This window comes from Dryas octopetala, chromosome 5, assembly GCF_963921425.1.
Source record: "Dryas octopetala chromosome 5, drDryOcto1.1, whole genome shotgun sequence".
Lineage (NCBI taxonomy): Eukaryota > Viridiplantae > Streptophyta > Magnoliopsida > Rosales > Rosaceae > Dryas > Dryas octopetala.
Window position 1 is genome coordinate 11,751,641 of NC_141370.1, and position 23,039 is coordinate 11,774,679.

The 23,039-nt window shown below is 35.8% G+C and overlaps 2 protein-coding genes across 2 annotated transcripts; one reads left to right on the plus strand and one right to left on the minus strand.

Annotated features, from left to right (window-relative positions):
* Nucleotides 1-11,318: 11,318 nt before the first annotated feature.
* Nucleotides 11,319-16,299, plus strand: BT4 (BTB and TAZ domain protein 4). The gene is made up of 6 exons (XM_086244459.1): nucleotides 11,319-11,726; nucleotides 12,793-13,067; nucleotides 14,353-14,483; nucleotides 14,890-15,196; nucleotides 15,311-15,624; nucleotides 16,003-16,299. Exons 2-6 carry the CDS (start codon nucleotides 12,804-12,806, stop codon nucleotides 16,142-16,144), a joined length of 1,158 nt encoding a protein of 385 aa, XP_086100585.1. The 5' UTR covers nucleotides 11,319-11,726; nucleotides 12,793-12,803; the 3' UTR covers nucleotides 16,145-16,299.
* A 1,462-nt stretch (nucleotides 16,300-17,761) lies between these two features.
* FH6 (formin homolog 6) lies at nucleotides 17,762-22,590 on the minus strand. The gene is made up of 4 exons (XM_086244974.1): nucleotides 21,000-22,590; nucleotides 20,691-20,896; nucleotides 19,258-19,499; nucleotides 17,762-19,159 (listed from the first exon to the last, which is right to left on the minus strand). Exons 1-4 carry the CDS (start codon nucleotides 22,400-22,402, stop codon nucleotides 18,368-18,370), a joined length of 2,643 nt encoding a protein of 880 aa, XP_086101100.1. The 5' UTR covers nucleotides 22,403-22,590; the 3' UTR covers nucleotides 17,762-18,367.
* Between the last annotated feature and the right edge of the window lie 449 nt (nucleotides 22,591-23,039).

The window sequence follows — 23,039 nt, forward strand, 5'->3', positions numbered from 1 at the left end:
AAACAGGACGTCAATAGATATTCACAGTATTGAACTGCTAAATCCACGCTGCTGAGATTGTGCAAAATCTTTGGGGAGAGAGAGAGAGAGAGAGAGAGAGAGTGGAATGTGGGGAGTGTGAAGGTGAGGAAGGAAAAGTGGCGGTTTTAGTGCCGCCAAAATGAGGGGATGAGATACAGGGGGGGGGGGGGGGGTTAAATTAGCAGTTAGACAGTATAGAGTACAGTATACCCTTTATATATACTTGTAGTCCTCCTATAGTCCTGTGATCCCTCCTTTTTTCCAAATGTTACTCTCATATCATAATATGGGTGGAAATTAAGTAAAATTTTTGTAGTACCATATAACATTATAACCTGTGTATAATTTTTAAGAATATTATTTAAAATTTAGAGCAATCATTGTTAAGTAGATTGGTAACACTGTATCAGTATGTTACATGGGATTACAGACACATAAATTTTTTTTTCATAAAGAGCTGTTATTTGCACACTTTTTTTTTTTCTTTTTGCACACTTTCTCTTATACACCTCCTATCATTCTTTTAAATGTAAAATTTGTCTAACACACCCCTTTGATTACCAAAATACTATCAATCTCATTAATCTTACCAAATTTCTCTTACACACCCCACCTAATCTATTTAAACAATACACACTCACTCAACTCTTTTCAGACAATACACACCCCCATCCCCAACCTCACGCCCACCCAATCCTAGCCAAAAACACACCCCTGTATACCAACATCATCATCAGAGCCGTCACCACCGCCGTCAACTCAACCGTCGAAGTCGCCGTCAACTCACTATTGTCAATCTGCCGTTGGTAGTCTCACCACCTTAGTACAACACTATAGCCATTGTTGTCAACTCATAGTTATGCCTTAAGCTAAATTATTTTAATTCATATGTAAATCTAGGTTTTTTTATCAAATTTAAATTGGTTAATCAATCTCAAGACTTTTTTTTTTGTATGAGATAATTTGGAGTGCAGATTTTTTAGGTTTCAAGATTGAAATTTCGGGTTTAAGTTATAGGGTTTCGCAGGTCGTTCGGCACTAATCTACCGAACATTTCGGTTTCGTTCGGTAGTAAGCTGTTGAACTTTTCAGTTTCGTTCAGCAGCTTACTACCGAACGAAACCGAAATATTCAGCAAACCAGTGTCGAACGATCTGCGAATTTGAAAATGAATAAACAGAAAATTCACTCTTACACTCTAAAAAACCTCACTCCAAATCATCGCAAACAAACGAAAAAAGTATTAGGATTGATTAACCAATTGAAATTAAATAAGAAAGCATTAGATACATTCAAATTCAAAAATTTTAGGTTAGGGCATGCCTCTAACTTCCAATGGCTATGGTGGGGAGAGGATGCATGGGCGGTGATGAAGGTAGGTTGATGGCAGGAGATGGGTGTCGGCAATTTTGGGATGGAGGTGGGGTCACGGGTAGGGTGTGTTTTGGTTGTGGTTGGAGGTGAGGTTGAGGTTGAGGTGTGTAGTTGTGGTTTAGGAGTGTTGGGTTTGGGGTGTGTAAGGAGAGTTTTTTTTTTTTTTTTTCAAATGATGTGGCTGGTTCTTTAAGGTAATTTCTATTTGTGTCAATTAAGTAATTTTATAAAATAAGTTGGTGGAAGTGTGCAAAAAGAAAAAAAAAAAGTGTACAAATAGCAGCACTATTTTCATATTATATCATCGTGTTAGTTAGTGATGGCAAAATTCCCCGCCCCCGAAAATCCCCGTGGGGACCCGCCCCGATTAAGCGGGTATGGTAATACCATCCCCATCCCCGCCCCGCCCCGTATACCCGTTTAATAAAAATATTATATTACATAATTATATTTTAATTTATTTTCTTAATTTTTGTTGCATATCTTTAAAATTTAATAGTGTTCTCTTTATGATTTAGTGTTATTGTAATATAATATGATGAATTTTAGTGTATTTCATCTATTATATTATATATTTATATTAATTTGATATGTTATTAATAAAAAAATTATTTTTTTGAAAATAATAGGGGCCCCGAATACCCCCGATGGGGACCCGATTACCCGGCGGGGCGGGTATGGTATTCGCAAACCCGCCCCGAACCCGCCCCGTTGCCATCCCTAGTGTTAGTATAATAGACTAATTAAAAGATACCATGTGTCCACCTAGGGGTCGGCAATGGGCCGGGCCGGGCTAGCCCGGCCCAAATTTTTTGGGTTCGGGCCGGGTCTGGGCTTGAATTATAGAAGCCTAATAGGGCTTTCGGGCCGGGCCGGGTCGGGCTTGGGCTTTAATACACAAGCCTAAGGCCCGCCCATCGGGCTTTGGCTTGCGGGCTTGGAGGGCCGGGCCGGGCTAGGCCCGAACGGGCGGCCCATTTTGGGCCCAAAGCCTATTTAGACACATATATATCATAAAAAAAAAAAAAGGATTTTGGCTATATTGTGATTTGAACATGAGACCTCACATAACAAGCTTCAACTCTCAACCAACTGAGCTGACTAGTTTATTTGTCAAGTTTGTGAATCATAACATATTTAATAGCTCTTTCGTTTATTTACTTCAATAAATTATTAATATGCTTATTAAGTTATTATATAATACTATTATGTTAGTAATAGTGTAATACCATAAATAATAAACTTTTAAAATTATATACAACATTACAACTATAATAAAACATAAATGTACATATGTATTATTATATATTTTATTACATAATTTTATAAACAAACGATGCAATTGTGTTGTCAACGATCCAAACCGTTCAAATTTTAGTTCCTCACTCAAAGATAATTTGTGCAAAAAATTAGCTCAATCGGAGATGTAAAAGTGACATAATGGTGGTCAAATTAATGAACGATCGTGGTTTTTCTAATGATCATCGAATGGGTAGATGAATTTCGATTTAGCCGATTTTTTGTACGGATGATCTTTGACTATGAACATAGAAAATGAACAGGTCAGATTGTTGAAATCACGTTGTGGTCTTCATAATTATGGAAACAATAAGGTTTCAACGGGAAAGTTATTAGAATTATACTCTTCAAGTGTATTTATATGTAGAAGCTCACATATCGATCTTGTTTTCAACGATCCGAACCGTTCAAGTTTTAGTTCTCCACTCAAAGAGAATTCTTGCAAAAAATTAGCTTAATCGAAGATGTAAAAGTGATTTTTCTAAATGTAACGGTGGTCGAATTAATGAACGATCGTGGTTTTTCTAATGATAATCGAATGGGTAGATAAATTCCGATTTAACCGATTTTTTGTAAGGATGATCTTTGACTATGAAAATAGAAAATGAACGGTTCAGATCGTTGAATTAATGAAATGACGATTGTGGTTTAATAACTTTAATTATACTTGTATTATAAAAGTTGTATATACACATATACATTTATATTTTATTATACTTGTAATGTTGTATATAATTTTAAAAGTTTATTACTTTATTATTTATGGTATTATATAGTTTACACTATTACTATTTACTAACATTATAGTATTATATAATAACTTAATAAGCATATTAATAATTTATTATAATAAACAAACAAAAAACCTATTAAATATGTTATAATTTCCAAATTGGGCTTTGGGTCGGACTTTGGGCGGGCCTAAACGGGCCGGGCTTCGGGCGGCCCATGGGCTTCAAGGGGATGGCCCAAGCCCAACCCAAGAGACTTTCGGGCCGGGCCGGGCCGGCCCAATTTTCGGGCCAAATCGGGCTTCGGGCCTAATGGGCCGGGCGGGCTTCGGGTGGGCTTCGGGCCTTGGGCTTTTTGGTGAGGCCTATGTCCACCAAATTATAAAATAAAATATAATCAAAATTGGAGACATGTCATTTTTTAAGTGGATTATGATAGGTAACACATCCATGTGACAATAATCGCCTTACCCAAATTTCTTTGGCGAAGATGAGATTTTTGTACATGTTGAGTCCCAGTTCTCGATTTATACTTTGTTGATACTTTGCAAGATTGTTTGACCCCTGTACCTTGCTTGTTTGTACCAGCTGGGATAGTTGTCTGCCTTTGATGTGTAATGTCATGCCAAATAATTCTCATGGTACAACGCACATTTCCAATTCTTGAAAACATTTTTAGGTATTTATCGATATATTTATGTGTGGCTTGTATATCATGCAAAGTTTTTGGTAGCGTTTGAGTAAAAAAAAAATAAAACAACTAAAAGGGTTTGACACTTCTAAGTTCTAACTTCTTATAGAAATACTCCTAAATAGAATTTTAAAGTATTTATTTTAAAATTAATTGATAATAGTTGGACAAGCTTAATAAATTATATATCATAATACAAAGCCTTATATTTTTAATGTGAAATATTCTTTCAACACGTCCCAAGAATGCATTTTCATTTTTTGGGTTCATCATAATTCTTTTATTTTTTTTATGCAATGTTGGATCATAATTCAATCTTGGCACCAACACAAAGGCATTGGGCCGTCCAATTGTGTTTGTTTTTTTCCCAAAAGACAATTTAGTGAAGAAACTACTTCATATGTGCTTGCTCCTTGACTCTACACAACTGTTATATGTATTAATACTTAAGCTCGCACTGCATACTCAATTCTATAAACTTCTATACTTGTATTCGTATAACTGTTCTATACTTGTTTATGGATTGATGGTCCAAACATATGATAAAGCTTCTTTTCACAACTTTTTGTTCTTTTTTGTTAAGGATACCTTTAATTAATCACTTTGATTCACTCTGGACACCTAGGATTTTAAGAATGAGTGCATCTTTATTTACAAACGTCTCTGACTTCTTAATTAAACAATTGGGTTTTGTTCGAACATTAAGTTAGATGGTAACTCTTTAAGTTGTCTTTCTATGTCTTTTTTCTTAATTGTATCACCAACTAACAAAAATGAAACTAAATAAATTAGACTGTAACTTTTCAATTTGATATTTGAACCGTCAAGTAAATAACTATTAAACCTTAAAAACGTAAACTATTAGAAAATGCATTGAATGGTTAATATAAAAAAAGCTTTTTAGACAGGATCTCGCCCAATAGGATGCCTCCGAGGGCATTTAAATCATCTGACACGTCTCGTTATACAAGATTTCTTTTTGTTGTCAAATGTAAACAATATACGAACAATTGCATTCGACCTGCTAACGTAATAAATGATAAGTGAAGAATGAAGGTTGGGTTGAAGATTTCAAATCTATGATCTAACCAAGACTCATATTCACTAATTCTCAAAAGTTTAAACTATCAAATAATGATTCAACCATATATATCAAGTTAGCAAACGAAACAAACATAAATAAATAATTCATGCATGTATTTTGTTTGCACCTATTTTATAAGTGAATTTATTAGGTAAGCAACAATGAACATGACATATAGATCTAAAGTGAATTCTTTTACTAGAGTAATTAAGAGTTTATGCTGTCTCCATGCATTCTTTAGAGGGAAAACATAGTAAGATCTAAAATGAAAATGGCAAATGACGCAAGATCCAAAATCTGGTCTGTCAAGGTTAGATGCCAGCTTATACAACCCAAAGTTAGATGAGAATATTACTCCAGTCTCACCAATTAAATAGATGCCTATTAATGTTGCTATTCTTACTGGCTGGCTAATTAATTACACATATTCATATGATTTTTGTCTTGCCTTTTATTTCTTTTAACTTTCATTTAGTATTCAGGGAATTGATCTGAGATGTGGGATATGATTTTAATTAGCAACCATATGAGTATATCCATTACAACACACATGTCGTCCTGCTGAGTTGTTGGGGGGGTTGAAAAAGTTAAAATGTTATTGACCTAGGAAAAATTTATGATTAACCACATTAGAAATGAGAAACTAGATATTTGGATCAACGATTCTGATTCAGAATCTAATGATATAATATATGTCAAATTATATTTGACAATTACGTCAAAATAATAATCAAGTAAATAGGTTTTTTGTTACCTGTTACTTGTGAATAGTTTTTTCCATACCATAACACAAAACTAGCACATATATATAGCAGACATTTTGGTTTGGCAGGTAGGGCCCCACAATTAGAATAGAAAGAGAGTTAAAAGAAAATAAAATTGATGAATGGTATGATAACACACGTGACCATAAATTATAATTGCAGGGGAGGGAGGAGGAGCGTCTTCACGTGTGAAAGGCTGGACCACTCCAGTCAGTGGTGGTGGCATATATGAATCAATATATATCAGCTGCAACAAGAAGACGCTCCTCCAGGACCTCATCTACCCAAAGTTGCCACCCACTCATAATAGAATATCATCGATATATAAAATATTCTTAATTAAATAAAGGAGCTTTAAGAAAAACTACAAATATCGTTTTCTTTGAAACCATATATATGATAATGTAGTCTAATAATCAAAACCGTTTATTTTATTAATCAAATGAATGATTGTTAGATTATTTAAAAAACAATTTTTAACTAAATTAAATTTTTACGGGAATAGAAGAATGATTATCTATTAAAAATAGATGGTTCCAATTAGGGGTGTGTAAAAATACAGAAAAATCAAGTTTCGAACCAAACCAAACCGACCGGATTGGTTTGATCTAGTCTTTGTTTTTTTTATATTAAACCAAACCAATCCGAACTTTGTGGTTTGGTTTTGGTTTTTAATATGAAAATTTTTAGTTTTAACCGAAACGAACCACCATTGATTATATGTATTAATTGTTTTATATATGATTTTAATACCTATTAATTATAGTGTAAACTAAATTTCCTATTATAGTTTATATATGTCTTTTAAACCATAGAAGTGTAAGAATTTGTCACTTGTTCATTCTGATGGTTGTTCATTCTGTTTTTTATGTTGTGTAACTAGTTAGAACTTGTCACTTGTTTGTTTGTGTTGGAATTCATTAGAACTTGTGTTTGGATTTCTGAAAAGTGCTTAGATTGTCAGAATAAGCATTTATATAACCATATGAAGTGTGCAAAATGAGCCTTTAGCTAATCAAATTAGGCTTGAAAAATGGCCATTATCCAAAAAACTCATAAAGTTGGGTTTAATATTTTGGTCAAGTTGTTATCTGGTTTCCGAATAATCAAACCATCCGAACCAATATTCACGATTAACCAAACCAGTAGGATACGGCTAGACTTGGTTTGATTTTAATTCTCATTGGCAATTTCAAAAATGTTAGTTTGGTTATTGTTATTCCTTTGTGGTTTGGTTTTTCGAACAATATACACCCCTAATTCCAATTATTGGACTGTTAAATGGGTACGATGCAAACGTTTGTATGACATAAAAGGGGTAAATTTGTCGATCAAATGGTGAAAAATGCATCCATATGTTAAGAATGTCCGTATGGTAGCAATTTTCTTAATTAAATATGTATAAAATGATATTAATATAAATATTGCATTTTGCAAGGTGGCTAGCAGAGAACTTGGGTCTTCGTGCTAGGACAGTAGGACTGGAACCTTTGACTCTGCAATGTTTGGAAGCCCAAGATGGTCAGCAACTAGCTTTGACCGTTTTACAATCATCATGTTGTTGTTGTTGTTGTTCCAATATTGCTTACAGATGCAGACTAGGTGGGGAAAATCATGGTTCCAAACTTCCAACACCAGGGTTTTACACCATCAAATTGCGAGTTCTTTGTCTTTTTTTTTTATTGTTTTTCGTTTATTTTTGCAAATACTGTAAAAAACCTCTCTCACTTCCAGTAATTCCCTACTCATATCTTTTTATTGCTTTTGTCGAATCAGATTCTTGGAATCTTATACACATTTCTTTGAAATATATGGAATTCCTTGTTCCTTTTTTATTTTATTTTTTATAATTGGACCATTTCATAACTTTTTTTCACTTCTATTACAGTGGTTGCACAAGATGGCTACTTGAGACTTTAATTTTTCAGTAGTGCTAGACATCCCACATTTTTATACCATAATTTCATACCACCTTATGTGGCAACTTACATGGCATTCATGCATTGGACACTAAAAAATAGAAACAAAAATCCAAAAAGAAAAAGAAAAACTTTGTCCAGTAAAATAATGACACGTAAGATGGTATAAAAATATGGTATAAGAATGTGGTAAATATAGCATTATTCTTAATTTTTCTCAATTCTGACTTTGATTAGTTATTTGTTTTGAGAGCATCTGCACCGACAGATTGGATGACCCAAAATCTATACCCTAAGATGGAAAAAATGTGTTCACATGTACATTATGTGTGTTTGTACCATTAGTGTTTCCATTTGTTTTTGGGGTCTTAGGAGAAATTAAAGTATCTATGCAACAAGTGTATATGTTATGTGTACTATGTATGTCTCTAAAATCTCAATATGTGACTTAACACGTGATGAGAAAAATAAATATAACAAATTTACACACCTATGTTAATAAGTATTGTTCAAAATTATACCCTCATCTAAAAAGAAAAAAAAAAATAAAGACGTCAACAAAATTTTATTGCTTTTGAAACTTATATAATTTAGAGTAAATTACAATTATATACATCAACTATACACCACTTTTCAACTTGGTACCTTAAATTCAAAAAGTTGTATTAAAGTACACCAACTACGAAACCGTGTCAATTAGGCACCTCCGTTAGTCAGACTGTTATCTGATGACGTGACCCACTACTAAAACACTTCATTTTAATTTAGTACATTAACTTTACCATGTTTTTTAAGTTCATACCTCATATTAAAAAACTTGCAAATAAATAAATGTTTTTCAGTTTTTATCTCAACTTTACCTTAACTTTTAACCCATCAAAACTTCATCAAAATCAACAATCTTATACTCATTTTCAAGCTACAAATCTCCTCTTTATAATCATATAGAAATAATTCAAAAAGAAGATATAAAACACGAGATAAGTAGTCACAAATTAGGCTACCCGAAATTATCAATTTGTTTGAAAAATTTTGCAATTTTGGATAGCCTATTTTGTGACCAATTATTTCGGGTTTCATAACTCATTTTTGCATGATTTTTATATGGTTGTAAAAAGGATATTTATAGCTTCAAAATGAGTAAAAGATTGATAATTTTGGTGGAGATTTGATAGGTCAAAAACTGGGGTGAAGTTGAGATAAAAACTGGAAAACATTTATTTATTTGCAAGTTTTTAAACTTGAGATATGAACTTGACAAACATGGTAAAGTTAGGTACTCAATTGACATGAAACCTTTTAGTAGTGGGTCACGTCATCAAATAACGGTCTTTTTAACGGCCAGACTAACGGAGGTACCTAACTGACACGGTTTCATAATTAGGGTACCTTAATGCAACTTTTTGTACTTGGTACCAAGTTGAAAAAATAATGTATAGTTAAGATATATAATTGTAATTAACTCTATAATTTATTATAAAGCTCAAATCTAAGATGGAAATCCACATATTTATTTAAGAATGTAAAATCTTCCCTTCCTAGGTTTTTAGATATTAATGAGAAAGACAAATTCATATCCACGTTGCCCATTCATGCTCATTCTATGCATAAATGTTATTTGTATCTATCTATCCATATATGTGACACTATACAATTTAGAATGAATTTGATTTCAATTCAATAAACTCGTGGATACGTGTTCTTTTTCACTCGGGAGGTCTGATGCAGTGCACAAGGGGCAAATTCATTGATACTTTTGGTATTTCAAAGGTTAGTTTATCTACACATATAGTTCATATAATTGCCAACCTTTTAACTTTTATAGGTTCATGCCATTAATTATAATCTTTTGAACTTTCATAGGTAGAACATGCTTATTAGTAATGTTGGGTCTTTACTCTTTACCAATGCATCTTATTTCAGTATACATAGGTGGCCTTTGGTTGAAGAGAGTAATCATCATTCATAAATTATATAAAGATTTCCTATAAAACAAGCTTTTTATTATGTCTCGTTTTGTTTGCTAAGTCTTGATTGTTATACATTATTCTCCACCCATCTCCAACCCTCTTCACCCCATTAGCTTTAACATATATCATAGAATAATTTTGATTGTTTTACTGCTATTATGTGGTTAACTTCTTGTATCTTCTTTTTTAATGGAAGTGACTTACTGAATATTGACCATCTAATACAACTATTCAAGAAAATTTTCTCAAAAGTATGAGAATTTGAGCAATGTTGTAATTGTGTTTGCGTTAGTCTTTCTATTTCTTGCACTAGTCACCAATCTATTTATTTGTTGGGTATTTCCATTAAACTCGGGCCTAGAAACAGAAGAATTAGGTCCACACCTCTACATATCCTAAACTATTGGGCCAAAAAATGGGTCCATATCTTAGCAAGCCTAGCCCATTACTAACAGTTTCCCGCGCAGGCCTCTGTGTACCAACTTTCCCCATCCCAATATTCCAAGATGTCCTATTTTCCAGGATACTGGGATCCAAACAGATTTCTAGGGTTTTGATCGATTTCTTGAAATGGGTTGTCTTTTGGTTAAGATGATTTGTTAGTTGTAATCCTGCCTTGTAAATTTTTTGAAGATTTAGAGCTATGCACTTGTTAGTGATACTTTTTTGAACAAATTTACTAATTATTTGTTTTATTTTAATTTCAATGACCGACGTGACAAAATAGTTAATCTGATATTGGTAAAAAAGACACACATTGACATTTTGTATTCATTATCAAAATGCAATTAAATGTGCAGCTTCTATTTGATGTCTAATTGGAATGGCTCAACCTCGTGCTAGTTGTTGTAATGTCTTTTCTGTTAGGTCTTTGACCCCCTTTCACCAAAAAATGCAATCAAATCGAAATAAATTAAATCTCTAAATTCAAAAATTGACATAGTTAACTGGTTTTCTTGCGAAATATCCAATTCTATCCACTAAAATCATACAAACATATCAAATTTAATTATTAATGTTATGATCGTATAAACCAAGTGGAGATTAGTAGCTTCATTATTTATGATATTAATAAATATATACATTTTATAATATAAGGTGAATCAAATTTTCTCCATAATATTAATGTCCTCCGCTACTAAAACTAAAAGCATGTATCCCAGTATCCCTCATGGACTCTTATTATATTGTCAATTTGGCATGCCATGCAATATGCATGCAAAGACGAGTAGATGACAGATGTTCACCAACCAATTAAGTAATTTGCATATTTAATCTCAACCAACTTTCTCCTGCCTTGCATACAACCAAATTGTATCATTTGTAGCATTTGATTTGATTGTTAATTGTTACCCACAATTCACAAAAGCACGTTCACTGTTACCCGCTGGTAAACTTATTAAACTAATAACGGCCAAACCAAACTAAGCTGGAATCTCCATAACATGTTCTAAGAATCCAAGACAATAATAGAAAACCCACATCACATTTGACCCAAAAAAAGCACCCATCCATCATCATCTTCAATCTTCAAACGAAACGACAGGTGTGTCCGAGGTGTGAGTGATTCAGCAAACCCCCAAAACGACCACGTTTCATCTCTCTCACGCTGACAGTTGGATATGGCCCGGTGGGTTCGTTCTCATTTATGTATATATAGGAGTTCAATATTAGAGAATCCTCACGTTGTCGTTTTCACTTTTCAAGCCCTCAGCCCAGAGAGACCCAATCATCGGAAAATTAAAGGGGATTTCTTTGGGTGAGGCTTTCTCGGGTGCAAAACGACATCGTCCCGGGAAGTGATTCTTGCATTGCATTGCTTGCTTCTGATATTTCCAATGTTCTTCTTTGCCTGCAGTGATCTTTGAAAAGGGTATGTGATCTTTTCTGTTTTCTGAGAATTCAATGACTAGAGAGAAATGGGTCATGAATCATATAATAAAATGGTAATAGTAATAGGTGGTTGTTTGAAATTTTTGGAATCAAAATTGAATATAGGGGAAATTTTCACTATTATATTGCAAGTTGTGGGCAGCAATGGAATTATGAAAGTGACTAATGGAGGGTGTGTTTGAACTCTATAATTCTATATGCATGGCGGCTTCATTGTTTTATTTGGTTAAATTGCATAATTATCTATTTGAGCTCCAATCAGATCTTCAAATTGACAAGCATTAGTAGGCAAATTGTCACTTTCTTAGGCATTTGACTTCTGTTGATTGATAGATTGGTTCATTGGGGCCGGCATGTCTTTTCTAGGAGACTTATATATCTAAAGGTCATCAACTCTGCATTGCCATTGAGATCTTATTCTGTTGTTTGATCTATTACATTTTGTTGCTTTGTAGCAAAAGATGGTTTGAGTTTGTTTTAATATGCTTAGTTTGGGGTTCTGAAATCCTTTGATCCACTGGTAGTTTTGCTTTCCTTGTTATCTACGATTTTTCCATTCCTAATATAAATGAACTTGGATGGCTCTTTTTTTATTTTTTTTCCCTTTTTGTTTTTATGGTTATTGGGTTTTAATACATAAGACAATTGTGGGTTCTTGGGAGTAGGATCCATGGTTTCTCATGGCTCTTGTCCTTTGACAAAATCCCTTCACTGGCCAAACCTCAGAAACAGGCCATTTCTGATGAATCAATTCTCTGTTACAAAATAAAATAAATAAGCTCACCAATAGGAGAAGAAAAAAAAAAATACAAATGTCTAAATATCTTATAACCACCTGAATGCCTTTTTTTATGCATACTGAATTCTTTTGATCTGAAATGTATCCTGCACACTCATCCGCACTAGATACAATATTATCTGTTTTATTCAACTTTGCATCCATAAATAATAGGTAATGTTTTTCAAGAGTTTTTTATATCATATCTTTGCTCCATGATCCACTCTTAACTGATTTTGAGTGTCATCATACTTCTGCAAAACTGTAGCTTAGACATCGATGTGTAAGGTGGACGGCATTGTTTTGGGATCAGCCCTGGTCTCCAAGAAAGTTTCTCCAAAGGTTCCTCCTCCGTGGCCTGGTCCAGTGACGAACAGTGGTCATAAGGGGTTACCAATGAACAGATCACAGCTAAGGGGGTACAGCTGTGTCTCTACAGAAACGAAAGATTTATGGGAGCGCCTCTTTGACGAAGGTTATAGAGCAGATGTTTCTATTAAAACTGATGGTGGTGGCATTATCTATGCGCATGCTAACATTCTTGTAAGTTTATTTATTCAATCATTGATTAAGATATGTTAAGTGTTCCTCTCTATTGTCTGTCGCAGTCCTCCTTGAGCTGCAAATTTGATAATACATGAATTTCTGGTGAGAAAGACCAACATTTAGGGAAAACATTGTTTGGTACTGCTTTTTCCAGTCATTAATCATAGAGACATGAAATCTGGATGTTTCATTAAAAAAACTGTTAGGTCATCTCTAGTTTCAAGTTTAGATAAGATTAGATAAGAGGATTGATGGGAAAAAAAAACGAACATGAGGGGTTGTTTGTTATATGCACATGATGGTCTATACAAGGAAGCCATTTGTACTTGTTAAAGTAAGAGCATCCAACCCAAAAACAATTGGTGATGGGTGAGAGGCAAATGATATTATATTGTGGTACAAGGCTCGAAGTGCCTGATGTATGGTCTTTATAATCTCAACATGTATAAGTGACATAGAGCACATGTTCAAAAGATTGTGCATAACATGTGGATAAGTTCTCCGCTATGATACCAATTTAAAGTTGAAGCATCAAACTCAAAACTAATTGGTAACAAATGGAGAAGCCCAAGATGTTATATATATTGTTGTGTAAGGCTTGAAATAACTGATGTGGGATTTTAATTACCTCAACAGTAGTTTATTAGTTTTCTCCATTGGGACCCATGCCACCTTAGATTGAATCCTAATCATCATCTACAAGCATAATCATTCAATTTATTGGCAGCTCTTGAGGTACACCCATTTCGAGCCATACCAACATTCAACAACACCTTGAGAAGTGATCTGTAGGAGTTTTCATCAAGAAGCTCCACCTATCGGGTCAGGAATTTCACTTGAGTCACCTGTTTTCCCTAAGCTCGCTCCACTTAATCAGAAATTTAAACCACCTCTAGGAATCTTCTCTAAGAACCTCCACCTATCAGGTGAGGAATTTCACTTGAGTTATCATCCACCTGGTGGATAGGTGTAGGGTTTTATCTGAAAAATCTTTTGTTTAACTTAAGGAGATGTCTTATTTAATATATCCAACGTTAAATAGTCGATTATCCGATGTGGGACAATTGTATTTGACCCACAATGTTTCTAATTTTGTTAGTTACTTAAATGTAATTTTCTTCACCATAAAATGATATAATCATATTGAAACTTATAAAACATAGCCATCCCAATTGAAGAAGTAAACATTCCTTCCCAGATGCACGTGTTGCCTGTCTTTAAAATGTGACAATGAAGTGAATGTTTGGCATGGTAACATTGTATGCGGATGCTATTCTGGCAGGGCATGGCTTCTCCTGTAATGAAAGCCTTGTTGAAGCAATCAAAAGGGTTTCATCGTCAACAATCAATCAGAATTCAGGGAGTTCCACATGATGCAGTTCTAGTATTTATTCGATTCTTGTACTCTTCCTGGTAACAATTTCTTCTCCCATGGGTGCTTCTCGTTTACTGAAGTTCCTGCAGTGAATTTGATGCCTAGGAATTGGCCTTCGGGTCAGACTTCATAACTGAGCCTAGGAGATTTACATGTAGAGCCCATACAGAATGGTGAAAATTCATCCTTTTAACATATGATGTATGCTGAAAGACCAAATTTGATATAGTTTTTGGTTGAATGTTTTATTTACCTAAAAAATACTACTGCAAAATTAAAACTTCTGGCCATTTGCCAAGCTACTGTTGACCTGTTCGTGGAGGAAACAAGAAGCTTAATCCTCTAAAAGGATGTTATGGACACAACTTTTGAAATTTGTTGTAATTATAAGTTGGCACCATGGTATTGCATGTGTACTGATTGTTGCTGGTGTTTCCTGTTTAGTTATGAGCAAAACGAAATGAAGGAATTTTTGGTGCACTTGTTGGTGCTTTCACATGTCTATGTGGTTCCTCAGTTGAAGCGGGAGTGTGAGCAGAAGCTGGAGCATGGGTTGCTTACCACAAAGAATGTGGTTGACATCTTTCAACTTGCATTACTGTGTGATGCCCCTCGGCTTAGCCTCATTTGTCACCGTATGATCCTGAAGAACTTTAAAGCTGTTTCTGCAACTAAAGCATGGAAAGTGATGAGGAAGAGTCACCCAGCACTTGAAAAGGAACTCTTGGAGTCTGTGGTTGAAGAAGATAATGTAAGGATTAAGGAATCTGTTTGGTTTCTTCTTCTTTTTCTTTTATTTCCAGTTGTAGCAAGCACCTTGGAAATTCATGCCAAAACCCATCCCCATGTTTGAATTCATTTTCAGAGGCAAAAGGAGAGGATCAAAAAGATAAATGAGAGAAAAGTATATTTGCTATTATACGAGGCAATGGAGGCTCTTGTGCATGTATACAGAGATGGTTGTAGAACAATTGGCCCATGTGATAAGGACCTCAAAGATAACCAGGATCCTTGTAAATATGCAGCCTGTAAGGGACTGGAACAGCTGGTTCGTCATTTTGCTGGTTGTAAGTTGAGAGTCCCTGGTGGTTGCATCCATTGCAAGAGAATGTGGCAGCTGCTGGAATTACACTCCCGCATTTGTGCTGATTCAAAAATCTGTAGGGTTCCTCTGTGCAGGTGTGCTCAATCTTCTTTTTTTTTTTTTTTTTTTTTTTTTTTTTTCCATTTAGTTTGTATGGAATGCACTGTCTTCTTCTTCCTTCTCTTTTGTCTATCTAGGCTCATATTTCACATTATTTCTGGGTGGTTGGGCAATGTTCTCTTGGCATATATTTGACATGTTATATTTCTAGACTTTCAATCTAACACCACATATTAGAATAACAATCTACCTGATCAATTATTCAAATTGATAACAACATAACATGTTATTATGTAGCAAGAGAACCTTTTCCCTAAATGGTTTTCGTTTTGCTTTGTTCTTAGACTGTCTGCTATGTTTTATACAAGCATGTGAACTTTGAACTAACTTTGGGAAATTCTTTTTCATTTCAGGAATTTTAAGGAGAGAATTAGGAAACAGAGTAAGAAAGACGAGACTAGGTGGAAAATGTTAGTGAAAAATATTTTGAGAACAAAGAGATTCGCAGGAGCACCATGTTTTTCATCAGCTACTGTCAACTCTTTGTGGCAATGACGTCTTGTTCTCATGGAACCTTATGTAATTGTAAATTTGTTGTGATCAAACCAGTATATTCCATTGTATCTGAATATGTAATTTATAAGAAGCAGAGTATCACTTCGTATTGAAGAAATTCCGAAATTGTTGTTAACTTGCCAATAATAAAAGAAATTTAAAGCTAGATTAAATCGTCAAATGAAATAAGATTATAAAAACACTTATCTTCGTATTGAATTGAGGCCTGCATAAAAAGGGCTTTATCTTATGATGTTCTTCCCCCAAGATTGAATGACCGTTAATAGTATAACTCATAAGATTAGTGTTTAGTAATACTCTTATGATAAATGTATTTCGATCATTGGATGGAATGAACTACGCTTAAAGAAGCTAAAAAAAGGTTGCTTATATGATCAACTCTCTTCTATAAAATATATATTATATCATAACATCATGGGTTGTGTTATAAGTTGAAGTTTTATTATTAAAGTAAATTTTGTCTATATACTTTCATAACCATTGCCATTTAAGTACACATATTTATTTCCATTTATTTGGTCGAAGAAAGTAGGATGCGCATGAGTATGAGTACTTTAGATAGTGAAAATGAAACTAAATTAACTAAAAAGTGTAAAATAACCTCATTCGTGTATTGTATGTGCTATTTTCACCAAACAAATTGACAAAATTAAGAGGCCTTCTCCAATTTCAACTATTAAGAAATTATAACAAAACTAAATGAACCTTAGTGGCCCCTGAGCAATCTACAAAGACCACAAATGTAATTTGACCTTCAGATTTTAGTATCAAGTTGAGTTATTAGGTAAGTTTAAGCTCCGAAGAAACATATTGGTGTAGTTTTATTCTGCAAATTAACAAAAATTAATTAATTAATTAATTGGAGACCGAAGATTAGAGATTTTGAACTTAAAACCATATGACAAGTACTAGACTTGGAAAACTAAAAAATATCAACATGAGCTAACAGACCCATTTTTTTCAACAATGAGCTAACAGACCCACTTTGATCTTGGAAATTTGTGAATTTAAGTTCAAATCTCCCTCTTACCTACCCTACGGTTCATTGGGTTTGCCAGAAACCCAATTCGGATGCGCCAAGTATAAAAAGAAGTTACAGAGTTACAGTAGATTGCAGATGTGACAAAGAGAGCTTTCATCCTACTTCGGTAAGTTTCGAATTTTGAATTGTTTTCATTTCTTATTACGTTTCTTCAAATGTAAGATTATATTTATACAGTTTCTCCATTCTCGTGGGAGATCAAAGGGGTAATTTAGGAGTAGCATATTTACAGTCACTAACTGTCCATTGGGCCCATCACCCAGCTAAAGCTTGACCAAGTTAGTGAAACATTAGGCAGGTTAGGATCGCACTGAGGTTTCAGAATGGAAAGTTTCAGACTAGATTTGCTTTCCATAATGGTGATTACAGTGATGGTAGCCTTTGTTTTTGTTTACTTTTCCTAAAGTTGTTTGTGTTGGTGGTGGGTTGTCCTTCAAAGCTTGAATATCTTAACTTTGACAATATGTCTGTCCTTATTTATTTCTTGGAATAAATTTAGATTCAACCATTATACATTTATACACGTGGGGTAGGGGGGAAATTAAAGAAGACAATGCTGAAGAATAGCTACTTTTTATTAATTTTATAATCTATCAAATAAATGCAGACCACAACATCATTCATGACTAACATCAAAACATTCTGCTTCCTTGAAAATGTGTGGAACTCTGGATCTAAATGAAGAAGCCTATCATCCTAACTATGGCATGTGTGTTGGAGCAGAATAAAACAAAAAGAAAAAAAAAAAAAAACAATTCTAAATGTTCTTCTTTTTATTTTATTTCCTTCTCTTTAAGCTATGCACTTGGTGGGTGTAAGTGTTCTTCTGCTTTGATGCCCTTTTTTCTTTAGTTGGTTGATCCTTCCCATACCACCCTCTTCTAAGTATTATTCAATGTTTATCCTTTTGGACTATGCATCTGCGATTCTCTTACAAAATCTTTTGCTTCTCTGAGAGCCTTACCTGGGATTTTCTTTGTATTGGAAGACTAGCAAAAGTGCTTTCCTTTCTGCATCCTTCTACTCCTTTGACATGCTTGTAACGAACGAAACAAATATACTGGTGCTGCTGCTTCAATTGGATGTGTCGATGACCAAGGTAGTATCATCTAATTTAGTTGTCCTCCTAAAAGGTTCATGAGCTTCATATACACATAAATTCATGGTGACAAGCTTTCATCATCTGAACTGCTATCTTGTCTCACATTATACCTGTTGAGAACTGGTAGAGAAGCAGTTGCAGCTATCCGGAATGATCTAGCAGAGCCCACCATTGTTCTATCCTGCATCCTCCCCACTTCCTTGCACACTTGGTCCAAAATGTTTAGAAAATCTCTTACAATCATGAAGATTCGGAAAGGATGGGCTTCCTCCTTTGCTGTATCCCCATGAAAATATTCTGTGACCTCTTTCACCAGAAATAAAGCCTTTCTTTCATCAGCCTTGATCCTAAGAATTTCCTCTTCGGCCTCTTTTAGAAATAGCTTCATTGAGTTGAAGAATTTCCCTTGCATGTCTGGTTTCTCATATTGCAAAACCAGTCTAACCTTCTCGAGCCCCATTTCAAGCTTTGATACGTAGCTACTTAGGACATCTGAGTCCATTCCTGCAGCTTTTTTGACGTTGCTAAGGTCTCTGCCCAGCCCTGCCACCATTTGCAATCCTTGCTTTTTGAAATCATCTTCCTTTGTCTTGATGGGCATTTTTTGAGCATTCTCATTCGTAGATTCAGCACCTGTACCTTCAGATCTTATAATCTCTTGGACCACAAAATGGAGCAATGTGGTCTTTCCATCAGTTCCCTTTATGTCAACTAGTTTTAAGAGTGTATCAAGTTTAAAAGCTTTAGCATCACCACGATTGGTCCCAACATTCATTCGGTTCCCTGTCCTGAGAACAGCTTCAAGGAGTTTGAGGAATAACCGGCTGTTCTTTAATTCTTCACTTGCTTCCTGAAGAATGATAAGACCTTAGGTGTGACTTTATATGCCAAATACTCATGGAATTAAGAGCTCAAGAAAACAATAGTTGTAAATTTCAGTCAAAATACCTCTAGCGTTTGAAAAGACTTCCTCAGGTACTTTACTTCTGTATCAAAGTTAGCTCTGTATAGCATTGCCTCAACTCTCTTAAAGGCAAATGGGATATCGAGCACTGCCTTCAGAAAACGTTCAGCAGACCCTAATTTTGAGACGTCGCCCGGGTAATCTCGAAGTTTAATTTCTTCTTCCTTAGTTGGAGCCATCTTTACCAGAGTTTCCAAAAGCTCGGCACCCAAGCCTTCTGGGTTACCTGTTGTGTCCAAGCACACAAGCACATGATTTAGAAAAGTAAATGCCATGGAAAAAACAGGTAACTAGTTTCTTCCTTAATGCTCTAGTGACGGTGATATGTTGACATCATGTGAGAGAATTTTCAAGTGGAGAATCTTCTGAATGTGATACTTAATGAGTTAAAGGGGTTAAAGTGGAGTATAAGATGGCAAAAACTGTCTTGGCAAATCATGTGCCTTTGATCTAGATTTAACACGTCAATGAATTCCTATATGGCTAAAATTATAAACAAGCCAAGACTACACACACACCCTTAAGAATTTCATTGGTTGGAGTACAGTCTAGTGTAAACATCAGTTGCAGTAATTATTGTTTTTGCAGTTAAAAGATAGGGATAACTCTTTGAAACCGATTTTGCATATCATCTCTTTGATTGGAGGACAATCTTCAGTTTCATAAATGAAAGAAATAAAAGAATTGGCATAGAAAAGGAAAAGGTAAAAATTCACGGTGAAATATAGAAACTATAGTACAATAAGTTGAAAGTATTCATCTAAGCAGGGTAGTGTATTCCTGTTGACAAAGATTTGACATGGATGCATGAAGTCATGAACCTACATTTTGCTTCTAATGGAAAACTTTGAAGACACTAGATAATGGTCAAAAGGGAATTTTAGGGGATTTTGGAAATTATGTTGGACAAATTGCAGGCTTATTCGAAGGTCAACTTTGAATAGAAAATAATAATTAAGGGCAGAAGACATATGATTATGCATTGTTAATGGTAGGATTTCAAAACCATCAACGGTAATTTATCTTATGAATGCTTTGCAGTCTAACTACCCTTTTTCTCCTTTTCAAGGATTAGTTTTGTCTGATCTTATAGGTCTTTTCACTGTTTTAGAGTCTTTTGCTTTCTCTCTCTTTTCCTTATAATTCAAAACTGACATAATGATGTAAGTGGAATCATACTCTTAAACTGTTTACTGTTATTTTCCAAGTAACAATGATTTCTGTTTTGACATCCTCCATTATCATCTTCTTAATCTTCTTGGCTTAAAAGCTGTTCTAGGGAGTCCTAATAACATTGCTACTTTTTCAGTAAATTGTGCAAAATATAAATTGAATTTGTTGAAAAATTTCTTTGTCACTTTAAGCAGAATATAGGAGCTAATCACTCATCAGAAATGGGAAAGAAGAAATCACTTACCATCTAAAAGCGCTTCAACGACCTCATCTCTTGCTACATTCAGTGCTCTAAGTAATATAGCTATGTTTTGTGACTTCTTTGGGTCCAAAACCCTGTTTTCCTGCTCAACAGGAGGAAGAACTGATCTTCTAGTAGTCTGCTCCTTCGGGACCGAATTCGTGGTGGAATTGCAGCCGAAAAGAGTCTCCATCATGTCCTCGTTTAATCTGCAAACAAAATTAGACTCTCCAAAATCAGAAATTTGCATATCAGAGTAAAAAACAAACCACCTTATGCAATACTAATGTCTGCTGAACTGAATCTACTTACTGAAATGAGCTTGATTTCAGCTGGTCCCACACTGTAGCTCGGTCCGAGGTTGCCCGAACCTTGTCCCAGTGCAGAGGCTTTAACTTGGGCTTTGTCCCTCCCGAATCATCAGCATCAAAACTTGGCTCTAAAGAGACTGAACTTTGATCAACTCTTTGAGCAGGTTGTCTTGGCCCATTTTCAAAAGAGGCTTTTGGGGTTGATGTAAATGAGGAATGTGGCTTTACAGAAACAATGGTCTCCGAATCCCCAACTTCCCGCGGTGGCCGTGACGGCGGCGGTGGCGGCGGCGGTGGAACCGGGGCTCTGAATATTTGCTGGGTCGGGTTGTTTATTGCCTGGGGACGCGCCATGTTTGGCGGTGGTGGTGGGGCCGAGAATTTTGGCCTTTTATGAGACGCTGTTTCTTGGGCATGTTGTTTTGGCATTGGTGGCGGCAGTGGCGGCGGAGGCGGTGGCGGAGCAGCCCCGTTTGTAGTGGAAGTAACCGAAAAACGGGATTTGGGAGAAGTTCTTTTGGAATGAGGGACTGAATTTATAGCAGCAATCTGAGCGCCATTGTTAACCGCATGAATGTTGTTACTGCTCTGCTTGGGCGTGTAAAAGCTGTCCTCGTAGCTGACAGACGAGCACTGCGGCGAGTGAAAGACGGTCTCGTGGCTCTCTTCGTCGTCGGACGACGACAAGGGAGACGGCGAATTGAGGTGGTTCTGAGGAGGAGGAGGCTTCGACAGAGGCGGCAGCGGCTGCAACTCGGGACTCGGGCGGTACCGATCCGATCTTTTGAGTGAGTTGAGCTTTCGGTACGGGGAGCGGTTGGCCAACAATTCGGGCGTGGCTCCGCTGACGGCTTCGCTACTGGTGGAAGTCCGGCTGGGCTCGACGGTCCCGATGTAGAGGAAGCTGGAGGGCGGCGCACGCGAAGAAGAATCGTCGTGGAACCTCTGGGAATTGAGGTCGCCGGCGCCATTGACGAGCTTCTGGGAGTCGGAGGGGTGTTTGACGCGGTGGCGGTAGAGGAAGAATGCGAGGGCGGAGAGCATGCCGAGCGTGACGATGCCGACGGAGATGGCAATGGCGACTTTCTTGGTGGGTTTGGTTGGCTGCGGTGCTTGTGGGAACGGTACGGTGGTGCCATTGACTGCTACTGCGGGGGCTTGACTCTGATCCGGAGTGGGTCCCGTCGGCAATTCGTGGAAGAATGGCTGGTCGGGGATGTCCGGCGGCGGTGGCGGTGGTAGTGGCGGGGATTCTGTGTCCGGCGGAGGGGCAGAGCTGTCTGGGAACAGAGGTTGGTGTAGAATTCTTCTGCGACTTTGATGGTGATGAGCAGACGAAGCAGCAGGAATTAGAGACAGTGATAGAATGAAGCAGGAGAAAAGATGATAAGGTCTCAATTTCATAGTGGGAATTTTAATGGGTTGGTGTTGTTTTCTTCTTTTGTTTCACCCAATTCATGTCTCTGGTTTTGGTTTTGCTTCTTCTTCCTTCTTCCTTCTTCCTTCTTCTCTCTCTTTCTGATTCTTCTCTGTTTGGAAAGACAGAAATTGGAAGAGAGAGAAAAGAGAAAGTGTGAGTCAGTCAATGGGAGGGGAAGCTTCTTTTGGCTGCAAGATCTGGGATGCGGATGCTTGCTCCCAAGTAGCTGCTGACCTCAGCACAAGCCGCATTTCTTCTTTTTTTCTATTTCTCTTTTCTTTTTTGCCTCTTGTGTTTTCTTATGGATTATTAATTGCTCTTTGCAAAACTTAACGTGCAAAAATATCTATAAATATTTTATTAGTTAGATTTCTTCGAAAATTACTCTAAAATTATTAGAAAATATGCGTGACGAACCACAAATTTAATTACCCATATGTTACTTTATGAAATAATTATACACATAAATCTAGTAAAAATTTAACAAATTCCTTTCAATTGCATATATGTCACCCCTTAGTTAGGACCAGCTCTGAAATTATGAGGTCCGAAGTGAAGAATAAAAATGGGACTCTATGCATGTCATGTACATTCATGTGATTCTATTTTTGTTTATTGACT